Source organism: Vicia villosa, unplaced genomic scaffold (assembly GCF_029867415.1).
Source record: "Vicia villosa cultivar HV-30 ecotype Madison, WI unplaced genomic scaffold, Vvil1.0 ctg.001304F_1_1, whole genome shotgun sequence".
NCBI classification, from domain to species: Eukaryota; Viridiplantae; Streptophyta; class Magnoliopsida; order Fabales; family Fabaceae; genus Vicia; species Vicia villosa.
The window spans coordinates 343,623-357,025 of record NW_026705567.1 but is presented as its reverse complement, the minus strand read 5'-3'; the positions used below and the strand labels follow the sequence as shown (position 1 = coordinate 357,025).

General features: G+C 36.8%; 3 protein-coding genes across 3 annotated transcripts; 2 read left to right on the top strand and 1 right to left on the bottom strand.

The window, feature by feature from the left end:
• Positions 1-202: 202 nt before the first annotated feature.
• LOC131634479 (pentatricopeptide repeat-containing protein At5g16420, mitochondrial) lies at positions 203-3,813 on the top strand. The gene has a single exon (XM_058905149.1). The coding sequence runs from the start codon at positions 334-336 to the stop codon at positions 1,963-1,965; it is 1,632 nt and encodes a 543-aa protein (XP_058761132.1). The 5' UTR covers positions 203-333; the 3' UTR covers positions 1,966-3,813.
• Positions 3,814-4,223: 410 nt separating this feature from the next.
• On the top strand, positions 4,224-8,297 carry LOC131634482 (pectin acetylesterase 5-like). Its single transcript, XM_058905151.1, has 12 exons — positions 4,224-4,483; positions 4,571-4,653; positions 4,740-4,869; positions 5,482-5,555; positions 5,719-5,808; positions 6,217-6,341; positions 6,515-6,575; positions 6,713-6,766; positions 6,879-6,956; positions 7,046-7,151; positions 7,416-7,561; positions 7,743-8,297. Exons 1-12 carry the CDS (start codon positions 4,270-4,272, stop codon positions 7,854-7,856), a joined length of 1,275 nt encoding a protein of 424 aa, XP_058761134.1. The 5' UTR covers positions 4,224-4,269; the 3' UTR covers positions 7,857-8,297.
• A 4,054-nt stretch (positions 8,298-12,351) lies between these two features.
• On the bottom strand, positions 12,352-12,945 carry LOC131634473 (uncharacterized). The gene has a single exon (XM_058905145.1). The coding sequence runs from the start codon at positions 12,943-12,945 to the stop codon at positions 12,352-12,354; it is 594 nt and encodes a 197-aa protein (XP_058761128.1).
• Positions 12,946-13,403: the final 458 nt, after the last annotated feature.

Below are 13,403 nucleotides of genomic sequence, written 5' to 3'. Positions count from 1 at the left end.
AACGTGCACCTTCAACTAATAAATATTAGTTGAGCTATTTAAACTTCAAGTAATACATATCAGTTGAGCTATTTAAATATCAATTGCATGTTTTTGAATTAAAAAATTTGGTAGTCATAGCTCTTAAAAATATAAAACTAAATGATAAGAACTGTATTTAGAAATTCTAAAATCGGGTCCGGTTTAACCAAGATAACCAAACTATACCGCAGCAAACCGGTTTAAGGTCATGTTTTTCTGCCACTGTCACTCCTTGAGTAGTAGTAGAACTTGCATGATGGGATTTGGGAGTGTGGACTCCAATTTCTAACCCTCAAGTATCCGTTTTCAACGATGTTCTCTCTCAGACGCATCCTTCCCGCCCAACATCACCACCACCCATTCTCCACCTCCATCTCCGCCGCCATCGCCGCCAACACCACCCCCACACCCTCCCTCCCCGAATCCTACAGAGTACAACCTCCAATCAAACCCTGGCCTCACCGCCTCAACCCTAAACTAATATCATCTCTCATTTCCCGCCAACACGACCCCAACCTCTCCCTTCAAATCTTCCTCCACGCCCAACACCACCACCGCCCTCCTTTCTCCCACAATCCCCAAACCTACCAAGCCATCTTCCTCAAACTCTCACGATTCCGCTGCTTCCGCGATATCGAAACCCTTCTCACCACCCTCCGCCGTTCGCCCCAGCAATTCATTCAATCCTGTGGCGAAGAACCGCTTATAACCGTCATTCGCGGTTACGGACTTGCGGGAAAGCCCATACGGGCTCTGAAAACTTTCATGAGGATCAAATCGTTTGGGATTCGACCCTCGGTTAGGTCACTCAATGCACTATTGAATTCTTTGGTTCAGAATAAGCGTTACCGCTTGGCGTTCTTGTTGTTTAAGAATTCTGGAGATAGGTTTGGGGTTTTGCCTAATGTGGTTAGTTGTAATATCTTGCTTAAGGCACTTTGTAAAGGGAATGAGGTTGAAGTTGCTGTTAGGGTTTTGGATGAGATGCCTGGGATGGGTTTGGTTCCTAATGTTGTTAGTTATACTACTGTTTTGGGTGGGTATGTTTGGAGGGGTGATATGGATGGTGCTATGAGGGTTTTTCGCGAGATTTTGGATCGAGGGTGGGATCCTGATGTGACTAGCTATACGGTTTTGGTGGATGGGTTTTGTAGGTTAGGGAAATTGGTGGATGGGATTAGGGTGATGGATATTATGGAGGAGAATGGGGTTGAACCGAATGAGGTTACTTATGGTGTTATGATTCAAGCTTATTGCAAGGAGAAGAGATCCGGGGAAGCGGTTAACTTGATTGAGGATATGCTTGGGAAGGATTGTGTTCCTGGCTCGGAGCTGTGTTGTAATGTTGTTGATTTGCTGTGTGAGGAAGGGAATGTTGAGAGAGCTTGTGAGGTGTGGAGGATGGTTTCGAGGAAGGATTGTAGCCTCGACAGTGCTGTTGTTGTGAGCACTCTTATACATTGGCTTTGCAAGAAGGGGAAGGTGCTGGAGGCTAGGAACGTGTTTGATGAGTTTGGGAAGGAATCGGTTGCTAGTCTCTTGACGTATAATACGTTGATTGCTGGATTGTGTGAGGGAGGAGAACTCTGTGAGGCGGCGAAACTGTGGGACGACATGGTGGAAAAGGGTGTTGCGGCTAATGCTTTTACCTATAACATGTTGATTAAAGGATTTTGTAAGGATGGAAATGCCAAGGAGGGTATTAGAATTCTAGAGGAGATGTTGGAACACGGGTGTTTGCCAAACAAATCAACCTACTTAATATTGATTGATGGGCTTTTGCTTTCAGGTGGAATGCAACAAGAAATCAACAAGATAGTTTCACTTGCCACGTCCACTGGAGTAGATGCTGACTTGTGGAATCATTTTGTAAGACCTATTGTGGGCAATGTAAATTGTGGTGCAGCTGAACTTGATATGATATTATTAGAGAATGCAGTGTAATAATATTCTGAATAATGCTGCTAAATATGATCTTTGGAATGTGATGGCAAAAGAGGCTTGAATGTTTGAAACTCTATGCATTGTTGAGGCATTCTTTTAGCTGATATACTTAACAGTTACTGAGCTTGAAAGTGGCTGGCCATTATAGTTTCCATCAACACTGAGTTTTCTTATTACTAAATTTAATCACCATCCTCTGCATCCAAAGGAATGTTGATTGTGCAAATACGGTGACATGGAGCAGCCTGTCACTTATTCAGTGCGTTTGGACATAATGAGGACACGTGGGTTTGGAAGTGGAAAATAGCAGGGAAACATTCGGTAAAATCAGCTGTCTCTTTTTGGTTTCTCAATCTTCCAATGCAGTTGTGTGGTCTGATTTAGCATAGAAGCCGGTATTCAGATTATTGTGGAAGAGCTCGGCTCCATCTAAGGCTATAATTTTTTCTCGGCAGACTATGCTTAGTTGGTTGCCAACCAGAGTTAATTTATTTTGGAAAAAGATTTTAACATGTTAACCTACGGTAGTATGACTGGTGGCTGTCTGTTGTGCGGGCAGCAAGCAGAATCTGCCCTGCAGTTATTTTATCACTGTATTGTTACTTCTAGAATATGGCATGCTGCTTATAATTGGTTGGGAGTGTGTATGCCCAATCCAGCGATTTTAATCGATTCGCTTATACAGTTCTGTTGATATACTTGCAGTAAGAAAGAGAAGAAGATAAGGTCTTTAATTTGGAATGTGGTTTTCAAGTCTATTTAGGAGGTTATTGAGGTACTGCTATGAAAATAAAAGGTGAAACCATGTAGAAATGTGAAAAGGGATAACTTTGAAAGAATGTTGAGAGAGGTATAGTGAAGGAAGGAATTATGATGGTCTCTTGCCAGTGGGAAAGAGAACACATATATATGACATTGATCATGTTCCAAATAATTCCAAAGATGGCAATGATTATGATGCTGATAATATGAGGAAACTGAGCCTGAGTGTTACATAATTGGATGCTATGATACTGATAATACGGTGCTTTACAAAGATTGAGATAGGTAAAGGAAACTGAACCTGAGTGTGTTTAATAACTTAATACTAGAGCCTTTGGTGTTTATTTGAGAGTCTCATTCCATATCTGTTGTATGAATAGAAACAATTATTCCTAGAAGAATATTGTGTCAACTAAACTATGTATTGGATACCGAAGGTGGTTCTCATGTATCGGTACTAACTGATAGCAGAATGTTGAATAAAGTGAGAATAGAGCAAAAGTTGTTGCATCAGTAGTAATAGGAACTTTTGTACTGATTTTGCCTAGTGGGCCTGTGTAGGAACTTTGAAAAATGTTTTCATGTTCTAGTTATATGTAGAAACATTGTTTAACTCTCTTATTGGATAAATGTGGTTATGTGTATACGAATGACATTTTCTATATTTTTACACCTTTGAATATTAGTAAGTCTATGTATAATGCATAAAGGGTCCAGCCATATGGTTTAAACTGCTCATGTATTTGGCATAGCTGTTTGTTTAGGCTATATAGATGTGAGGCACATTTGTGAGCCCCATTCACTTCTATTATTTGATTATGAATCATTTGAAATATCTTTTTTATTTGAAAAGATGATTAAGTTTTAATTCACTGATAATGTCGAAAGCACTAGTTTCAATACATAATGATGTTTGTGTACAACTAAACAAATGTTTAAAGAGTATTACAAAGCGTTTCTTAAATAAAAAAAAATCAATTTCAATCTCATTTAAAATAAAGATATAGTGCCTTTCTAGTTTTTTTTCTTCTTAAAATACCAATATTATTAAGTTGAAATTGTTTCTTTAGGATCATTACGACTTTCTCTTCATCTACATAAACTTTTTTTTATATAAAATGAAGATACAATTCATTTATGAAAAAATGTAATGTATATAATACACTTCTGAATTAGTGACACAATTTTAAATTTTTATAATCTTTTACTACTAAGGATAAGGGTGAGAAAAGAGCAACCCCTTAAGTTTCACATGGTTTTTGTCTTGAGAAAAATAGACTAGACCCTTTACACTTTTAGGAAATGTAATATGAGTGAAACATAGGTTTGGGATTTTTTTTTTTTTGTATAAAGTTCATTTATTTTAGTAGTTTATAATTAATTACTCATTTAAAATTTACATGTATGTATTTAAATATATTTTATACGATATTAATTTTTATTTTATTTTATGTATATTCCCGCGTTGACTCAGTAATAAACACTAACACATGAAACTTGGATTTTCCATTTCACCAAGTTACCAGCCATACCGCGACGCCCATGTCTCCTTATTCCATAACCAACCACTTTCCCCTCCGCAATCTTTCAACATTCTTCAAAAAATGGACCTCAAAACAATACACAATCGCCGCATTCGCCTTACTCCTCTTGTTCTCTTACGCTTTTCTCATCCGATCCAATCCCCACTCTCATCACTCCAACTCCAACCTCATTCCCTTCACCCCTCTCACCAACTTCAAACAATTCGGCGCACGTACGTTCCTTCTTCCATCCCAATTCATTCATTCATTCATAATTATCAAGTAATGATTAATATCAATATCCAAATTCTTTTGTGCAGTTTGCTTGGATGGTTCTGCTCCTGGTTACCATTTCCAAGAGGGATTTGGATCCGGATCGCGTAATTGGTTGCTTCATCTTGAGGTTTGTTTGTTTGTTTGTTTATATATAGAGTGGAATTGGGTTTGTTTAGAATTTAGATGATAATGTTGATCTTGTGGTGTGTGTAGGGAGGAGGGTGGTGCAGTTCGGTAGCTTCATGTTCTTATAGGAAAACAACTGCTTTGGGTTCATCTAATTATATGGATACACCTGTTCTTTTTTCAGGGATGCTAAGCTCTGTTCCGGATCAGAATCCTGGTTGGTAAAATCACCTATAACATACATACACACCCTTTATAATCTCTATCTCATGTGTGTCTATGTGATTTATTATGTTTTAGTAGTTTAGGATTTAGTTATGACCACATCATTGTGTTTCTATGAAAGTAACTTATGGTATGTCTTGAAGTTGTTTTCAGCTAATTTATAGCAGCTTTTTCTAGATAGATAAGCGTGTGTTTGATTTTGCAGTAAAAAAATTGATTCTGAGCACGTTAGAGATCTTATAAAGAAAATTTTTAAGAGGAGAAAGCAAAAATAATCATTAACATTAATTATATGATATCAGTAGCAGTTATTAAATTTAGGAAATAATGTCTAAATGGCTGTGTAGAATAAGAGCAGAAACTGAGTGGTATTCTAGTTATCTGAAATTGGTGTGAGTTTGGGGGGGGGTGGGGGCAGCATTGTTTCTATTTGAGATAATTTCTACAAAGAACATTCACTAAATAATCGTTGTTATTAAGTGAATTATATCAATTGGTACTGGTTTCTATCACTCACCCTTAGTTGTGCATGGTTTGTATGCTGGAAACTGTATGTGTGTTAAACAAGTGATGTTACTTAGCTGGATCTGCCAAACTTATTCAGATTTCTTTAACTGGAACAAGGTGAAGATACGCTATTGCGATGGTGCATCCTTTGCTGGTCACCCAGAAAGTGAGGTTAGGGTTGGTTTACCTTTACAATTTTGAAATTTTAGGAGTTTATTTATTATTTGGCATTTGTTGTTGCTGGTTCTGTGTGTTCAAATAAGACATTCTTGTTACATTTGGGTTTATTTTGATGTGAGCTTTTTTAATAGAAAACAATTATTGTATACAACAGAAAGGAAGTGGGTTGTTCTTCAGAGGCCAAATCATATGGGAAACTATTATGAATGAACTCTTATCAATTGGCATGTCGAAAGCAAAACAGGTTATACTCTTATCACGTCATTAATCATTTTGTAGTCATAATCCAAGAACTTATCTTTACTTTATTTGTGACTTGATTTAACATGATAAAGTTTTTTCTGTTATGACGAGTTAATATTACTTAAGCAAAAACTTATAATAGTTCCTTCTTTTTATGATCTTCGAATATCAATTTACAGTTTTAGTACCCAAGGCATGCAGTAGCACAGATGGTAACATGAAAGCTTAGTTTATGATTTTGAACTAGTGCAATTTCAAGTAAAACAAATTGACTGCACTTTATTACGTTTTTGGTCTTCTAAAACTTAATATCATATAGAACTGCTTATGAGTTATGGTGTATTTACTGGCCCTGACCTGTGGCCTAAATCTTTTTAGCATGTGATGATAGATGAGGCTACTTTTGTAGGCTCTGTTGACAGGATGCTCAGCTGGAGGATTGGCAGCTCTTATACATTGTGATAACTTCAGACAATTACTTCCGAAAGGGGCTACTGTCAAGTGTCTCACGGATGCAGGCTTCTTCCTTGATGAGTAGGTTTTTCTTAAAGCTCTAGATGAGTCGGTTTATATGAACGTATCTTTCACTGCTATTGGGATTTGTAAATCCTTGACTACTGATTTATACTTGTATGTTGTACGTTAACTTCAATGCAATATGTAAGCAAGTAAATTAAGTTAGTACATCCGGGTTACATAAATTTCAGGAAGGATATTCTTGGAAATAGCACAATGAAATCTTTCTATCAGGATGTTGTCCAGCTCCAGGTAATGATGTGTTTGCTTATAGGATTCTATATCTTGGGACAGCGGGAGTACCTTTATGAAGTACTATAAATAAATAAAAACATAAAAAAGGGTTCCACGTATGTAAGTTGTCTAATTTTCACATATCTTGTTGTCAGGGTGTTGAAAAAAGTTTGCATAAAGAGTGCCTTGCTAAAATGGAACCATCTAAGGCAGGTTTTAGTTTCTTGACCCTGTGTCCGCACCTTTTGGTATAGTTTTTAACTGTAGAAATTGAGTCATACCGTTAAGTTAAGAATAATCCGTTTTTGATTTGTAATGCAGTGTTTCTTTTCATCAGAAATTCTGAAAAACATAAAGACTCCTGTTTTTCTTGTTCACCCAGCTTATGATTTTTGGCAGGTAAGCTCCCTCAGAACACTTGTTTCCTTGCTGTAAAACGTTTTTTTTTTTCTATGACTGACATTTGATGCAAATTATATTGTACTTAGATACGTAATATTTTGGTACCTAAAGGATCAGATCCCCATCGTCGCTGGAAAAACTGTAGATTGAACCTTCGCAGTTGTGATGCTAACTTGATGGATACACTTAACAGTAAGTAAACACAATTGCTGCCATATAGTCTTGTAATATCTTATTAATTTTTTTATCATTTTTAACATCAACCTTCAACGAAAAATGCTTTTTAAAAAAAATAAAATTAGTTTTAGTAAGCCTTCTATGTGATTTGATTCAAACGCCACAGATGCTGGATTCAACTATGGCATAGGATAGTAATGGTTGTTGACCTGATAGCGATATCTGAATTTAGGAAATTATCACCTATGGCTTGGATAACCTGGTGATTATCATTGTTAGGTTTTCGTAATTCTTTGCTGAAGACTGTGAACGAGTTCCAGCAGCGAAAGGATATTGGAATGTTTATAGATTCCTGCTTTATCCATTGCCAGACTTTGATGGGGGAGACTTGGTATTCACCTAATTCTCCAAAACTAAACGATAAGGTAAGCGTTGTTTTGGCTTTTTTTAATTTCATATGCAATGGAAATCATATAAAATATTATGTCATGGCATTGACCGATTTCCATCGTTGTGCTTGCTTAAAAATAATATAGTTCCTTTTCTGGTTTACATTCTAGTATATAACTCCATAACTACTCTTTATTGTTGTTACCTCTGGAACAGACAATTGCTGAATCCGTTGCCGATTGGTTCTTTGACCGACAAATGGTAAAGCTTATTGACTGTCCTTATCCATGTAATCCTACCTGCCATAATTTGGATTTCACCAGAGTATAATAAAGCTAAGCATCCCAATTTTCATTGAAAAATCATGGACAAATATCAACTTGGATCCTCTCCTTCACTCCCCTCTTCATCCTCTCTACCTCAATCTTAATCTTACTCTATTTATAGAGAGATGTAGGGAGAACTAAATGTGGGAACCCAAATCTGACAAATATCTCCCCATTTGTGTCGGTAATTCCTCTATTGATTATCGAGGTTGAGAATATATACTGGTGTTCGTCTTTTTCACCAGTATGATACAGTTTCTAAATTCAGTATATAAACAATACATCATGCAGCATGAAGTTTCTCCTTGCCGAATTAACTCCTCTCCACCACTATAAAACTCAATTCTATAAATGCCAATATCAATTGTATACATTAGTTTATTTTTTCCTGAAAATAGTGGTGTACCATTTTTTGTACTTCAATATTCATTATTATTGTCATTGATTGTGCTGTAACTTGTAAGAGTTGCGCAAGTGGCTATACGAAATTAGAGTTGTTTGTTTTGTCATTGATCCCGCTGATCATATTCATTTAAATTGGTTTCACAATTGGCCTATGTTCTGTTGTAGTTTGTGAAACTGTTTAAAAGTTTACAACAGTTTGAAAACCGATTTTAAACTATATGTTTAAATCAAAATCCAATTGAAATAAAATAGTTGTCTTAATCATTTAATTAACAAACAATTTTACGTCACATGAGTTTACACTGTTTTTTGAAATAACCGGCTTCAAACGTTGTATTATTGTTCTTGTTTATTTTTGTCTAAATTATGAACTATTGTTTATATTTATCACCAGTCTCATCTTTTTTTGATGTTTGTAGTAGTTTTCTCATGGCTCTCCTTTCATTTAGTTTTGTCTATTCATCACCAACAATCACTCTTTCTTTCTGCGATTCAAAGATAAAGTTCTTAGTCAAAAAATAGATCTCTACATTATGTAATAAGAATATTAGAACAGTTAGTAACAAAAGTGAAAATAAAAACGTAAACCGCAAACAATCGGCAGTTATTTGTTAATCGACATGTTAATTGTTTATGCAGTTTGAGACTTGACCATGTGTATTAATTGACATATGTTCCTGCCACTCTATTCCACCCCGTCATCGCCATTCTATTCCACCCCATTCATGCCCCCCAAATCTAGTCAGAGGGTAATAATGACTGCCCATCCTCGTCTCCAACGGGATACAGTCTCGCAAAAATTGTTATTTTTTAAAAAATATGTTTGGCTTTTCTCATTATAACAATAATCAATAATTAAGTTAAATATTTGATTATTTTAATAATAATCATAATACTTGTCATTTTCATTTAATATGTATTTTCAAAAAATATATATTTAATTCTAATAAATTTGCCATCTTAAAATTAAAAAGGATAAATGAGTTATAAATTTATTTAAAACAAGAATAATAAAGTAAATTTAATAGGTCGGAGTAGGATAAGGGTGGGTGTGGTACTCAAATCTTTTTATGTTCCGGTGCATTAATAATTCTAAAAGGTTTAGGGTTACTATTTTTTTTACAGGAAATCTAGGATTAATTACTATTAATCTCCACGTAATCTAAATTCTATTATTATTGATCTTCACAAGCCAACAATAATAAACACGCTTTATTATTATTGTTATTATTAATCTAAATTCTATTAAGTAAATAAATTAAATTAAACTTTAACGATTGATTACAAGTTTTTTTTTTCTTGGAAAGGCCAAAATAGAATTAATAAACTAACCAAAGGTACAAAGTTTTAAAGGTACAGGAACTTAGCAGAATAACATAACTCCAACTGCTAGGTAAGGAACAAGGGTAGGGGTGGCAAAACGGGGCCGGCCCGCGGGGAAAGCCTTTTTTACCCGCACTTTTTTGTGGGGCGGGGCAAGGTTTTAGGTCCGCTCTCTTTAATGTGCCCGCCCCGTCCCGCCCCGTTTTTTTGTGGGCTTTTGCGGGCATTTGTTTTTTATAGAATTTTACAATTTTTAGGCCTAAAAAGCCGAATGCCCGCGGGCTTTCCCCGCCCCGCCCTCACTTTTTTGCGGGGCGGGGCAAGATTTTAGACCCGCACTCTTAAAAAAGCCCGCCCCGCCCCGTTTTTTCGCGGGCTTTTGCGGGGCGAGCCTAAACGGGGCGGGCATGCCCATTTGCCACCCCTAAACAAGGGGAACAAAAGTTGCATTTCTAATAAACTAACATAGTGGCAGATAATATATATGGGCAACACCACCACATTCTATAAGACTAACATATTGGTAAATAATACCATAAAAAACAGTGTCAGATATACTGCTGCTCTAAGATGCCTAAATAATGGTGATTATGTCCTTCACAAGCTGGTTGAGCTTCTATGAGCTAGGTTGCACCAGATCTAATTTATGTAGTAAGAGTTAGCATATAGGCTCCAGAATTGCCACCTCGAACACATTACATTAGACAGCAGCAGATTGATACAGCTCTGGAAACTAAAGCCAAACACGGAAACATGCGGGATCTTCACCAAATAGCATTTTTGCGCTCAAATTGACAGGATCTTCACCAAACAGCATTTCTGCACTCGAATTGACGAGTTAATCGAGACATCCCAAGACAGCTCTGGGGTATAAATACCAGGAAGTAAAGTTGTCGTCTATGTTATTGGATTTGATTTTCAACCAGTTCCAGGACTATCTTTTCACAGATTCTGATATGTTAATCATATTGAGGTCCTTGTTCTTGAATAGCTTATCATTCCTTGCCTTCCAAATGCACCAGATGCAGGCAAACCATATCACCCTGATTCTCTCAGCAAAAACTCTATCGTTTCCAATGAGACCTTCGAATTGCAGAAGATGAGCTATCCCTCCGTTACACAGTGCTGTTGAGATGCCAAACCACTTGGATACACAGTACCAGATACCTGCAAAAAATGGACATTCGAAAAATAGATGGGAGACCGATTCCTCGGTTCCGCACTCACTGCAGCATAATAAAGATCTCTGTCCAATAACTCCTCTTCTAAACAGATTGTCTTTTGTAGCAATCCTGTTATGGAAAAGCCTCCAAACTATACAAGAAACTTTAGTCGGGATTGATTTATTCCAAATCTTCACCCATGGGAGGTTGGGCGAGATAGCTCTAGGTTCTGTGATTTTCTTGTAGATTCCTCTCACAGAGTATTCATTAGGTAATTCTCCCAAGCCTAAATCTAGACTATTTAAATCAGCCCACCAAATAGAACACCCTCTCCAACTACTGTTAGCAATCCCAACCAACTCACCATATCTATTAGATAAGGCTTTGTGCCAAAGGCCTCCTCTTTTCCAACGAATCTTCCAAGTCCACTTTCCTAGGAGAGCGTCGTTAAAACCTCTCAGATTTTTTAATTCTAAGCCTCCCTCTTCTAAGGATCTGCACACATTTTCCCAATTCACCCAATATATTTTTCTCTCATCCTCACTCCCGCCCCATAAAAATTGTTTAAACAAAGATTCAAGTTTCGAAATGATACCTGACGGAGCCTTGAAGAACGATAGGTAATAGACCGGGATAGCTGACAAGAATGATTTAATGATAACCACACGACCTCCAATGGACAATTGTTTGTTCTTCCATCTAGACAATCGGAGTCTCACTGCATCAACCACAGGCTGCTAAGTCGAGAGTCGTCTCTGATTTGCCCCAATCGGAAGGCCGAGGTAAATGAACGGGGTTGATCCTACTTTACAATTCAGAATATTGGTTGCCTCTTCCAGCTAGATATTTGGAATGTTAATCCCAATAAGAGAGCTTTTGTGAAAATTCACCTTAAGACCTGACATAAGCTCAAATAACAAGAGAATGGCCTTCATGCTTCGAATGTTCCCCCATCCTTTCTTACCAATAATTAAGGTGTCATCAGCGTATTGGAGGTGCGAAAAGCTCTCATTGCCCTCCCCGTCGAAGCTGTACCTGAGAAATCCCCCGAGTCTGAAGCTTTCTTCATCAGTAAGTTGAACCCTTCTGCTGCTATTAGAAAGAGGAATGAGGATAAAGGGTCTCCATGTCTAAGACCTCTACCCATCTCGAACTCCTTTGTGGGGCTCCCGTTTACTAGCACTGATATAGAATTTGTTTGCAAGCATTCTGTGATCCAGCTCCGCCATTTCTCGTGAAAACCCATCTTTTGCATAACAAAGTTAAGAAAATTCCAATCCACAGAGTCGAAAGCTTTTTCAAAGTCGACCTTAAACATCAATAGATCTTTATTCTTTCTTTTCGCCTCATCCACAATTTCGTTAGCGATAAGGATATCATCCAGAATTTGTCATCCGGATATGAAAGTTGATTGCGTTTCTGACACCACCGAACCAATCACCTTTTTCAGTCGATTTGCTAACACTTTAGATATGACTTTGTAGATGCACCCGATTAAGGAGATAGGTCTAAAATCTGTCACTTTCACATGATTCTTCTTCTTTGGAACCAACACTAAGAATAAACAGTTTGCGCCCTTGACTATGCGACCGTTGGAATGAAATTCTTCTAAAACACGTAAGAAGTCATTTTTGATATCCTCCCAATTTTTTTTATAAAGCCAAAATTCACGTCGTTCGGCCCTGGACTTTTTGAGTTTTCGCATTCCCAAACAGCCTTGCGGATTTCCTCCTCCGAAAATTCCTTGATTAGCTCCTCATTGTTCATACTGTTGATTCTTTTGAAGTTCACTTTGCAAGGCAAAGGTCGCACACCCCTAGCAGAAAAATGATGTTTAAAGTGATTGGCTATTGCATTTTTTATTTCGTCCACGTCGCTCAGCATTCTGCCATTATGCTCCAAACTTAGAATTTGGTTCTCTCGCCGTCTCTTGTTTATGCAGCCATGAAAGTACCTAGTGTTTGCATCACCTTCCTTCAACCATCTAGCTCTGGATTTTTGCCATTGAATGCTGCAATTTAGATTTGATAATTTGAAGAGTTGATCCCATCTTTTTCTTTTTGTTGCTATTTCTTCCTCCGACAAACCTACAGTTTCTTCTTTTAGTTCCAGCTTGTTAAGATCTTCCTTGGCTTCTTTGATTTTGCCTCCGAGATTTTGAGTGTGATTCTTATGCCAGATTCTAAGACTCTCCTTGATCATCTTGGGTTTTTCTTTTAAGACGAACATACCCCACCCTTCGATTTTTAAGTCTTTCCATTTATCTCTTGTAATAGCCTTCTGTGTGTTTCCAGCAACTTAGCATGCGAAAGGGTTTCGGGCCCCAATTTAATTGGAGTTTCCTGTTATAAACGTATATTAAAATATCTAAAATAAACAATAATAAAAATTTATTATTATTATTATTATTATATTATATAAATATTAACATGACAAGAGAATGATAACCTTCGTCATTCTACAAAGTAGTAACTTACATCATTACCATAATAACATACAACAGTGTTACTACAGGCTTCATTTCCGGCACGCCATCGGCATACTATTATTTTATGAGACAAATTTTATATTACAACATAAAACTAATGTATACTTCCACTTTATAATAATAAAAATAGCATATATTCTTATTTATAAAACAAAAACTTTGCAACATATTA

Bases quoted from the DNA above. Each gene is read 5' to 3' on its own strand.
- LOC131634482 (XM_058905151.1), top strand. From the start codon at position 4,270: ATGTCTCCTTATTCCATAACCAACCACTTTCCCCTCCGCAATCTTTCA. The intron at 6,767-6,878 runs GCAGGTTTTAGT...TTTGTAATGCAG, and splicing joins CTAAAATGGAACCATCTAAG to TGTTTCTTTTCATCAGAAAT. The intron at 7,562-7,742 runs GTAAGCGTTGTT...CCTCTGGAACAG, and splicing joins CTCCAAAACTAAACGATAAG to ACAATTGCTGAATCCGTTGC.
- LOC131634473 (XM_058905145.1), bottom strand. From the start codon at position 12,945: ATGATCAAGGAGAGTCTTAGAATCTGGCATAAGAATCACACTCAAAAT.
- LOC131634479 (XM_058905149.1), top strand. From the start codon at position 334: ATGTTCTCTCTCAGACGCATCCTTCCCGCCCAACATCACCACCACCCA.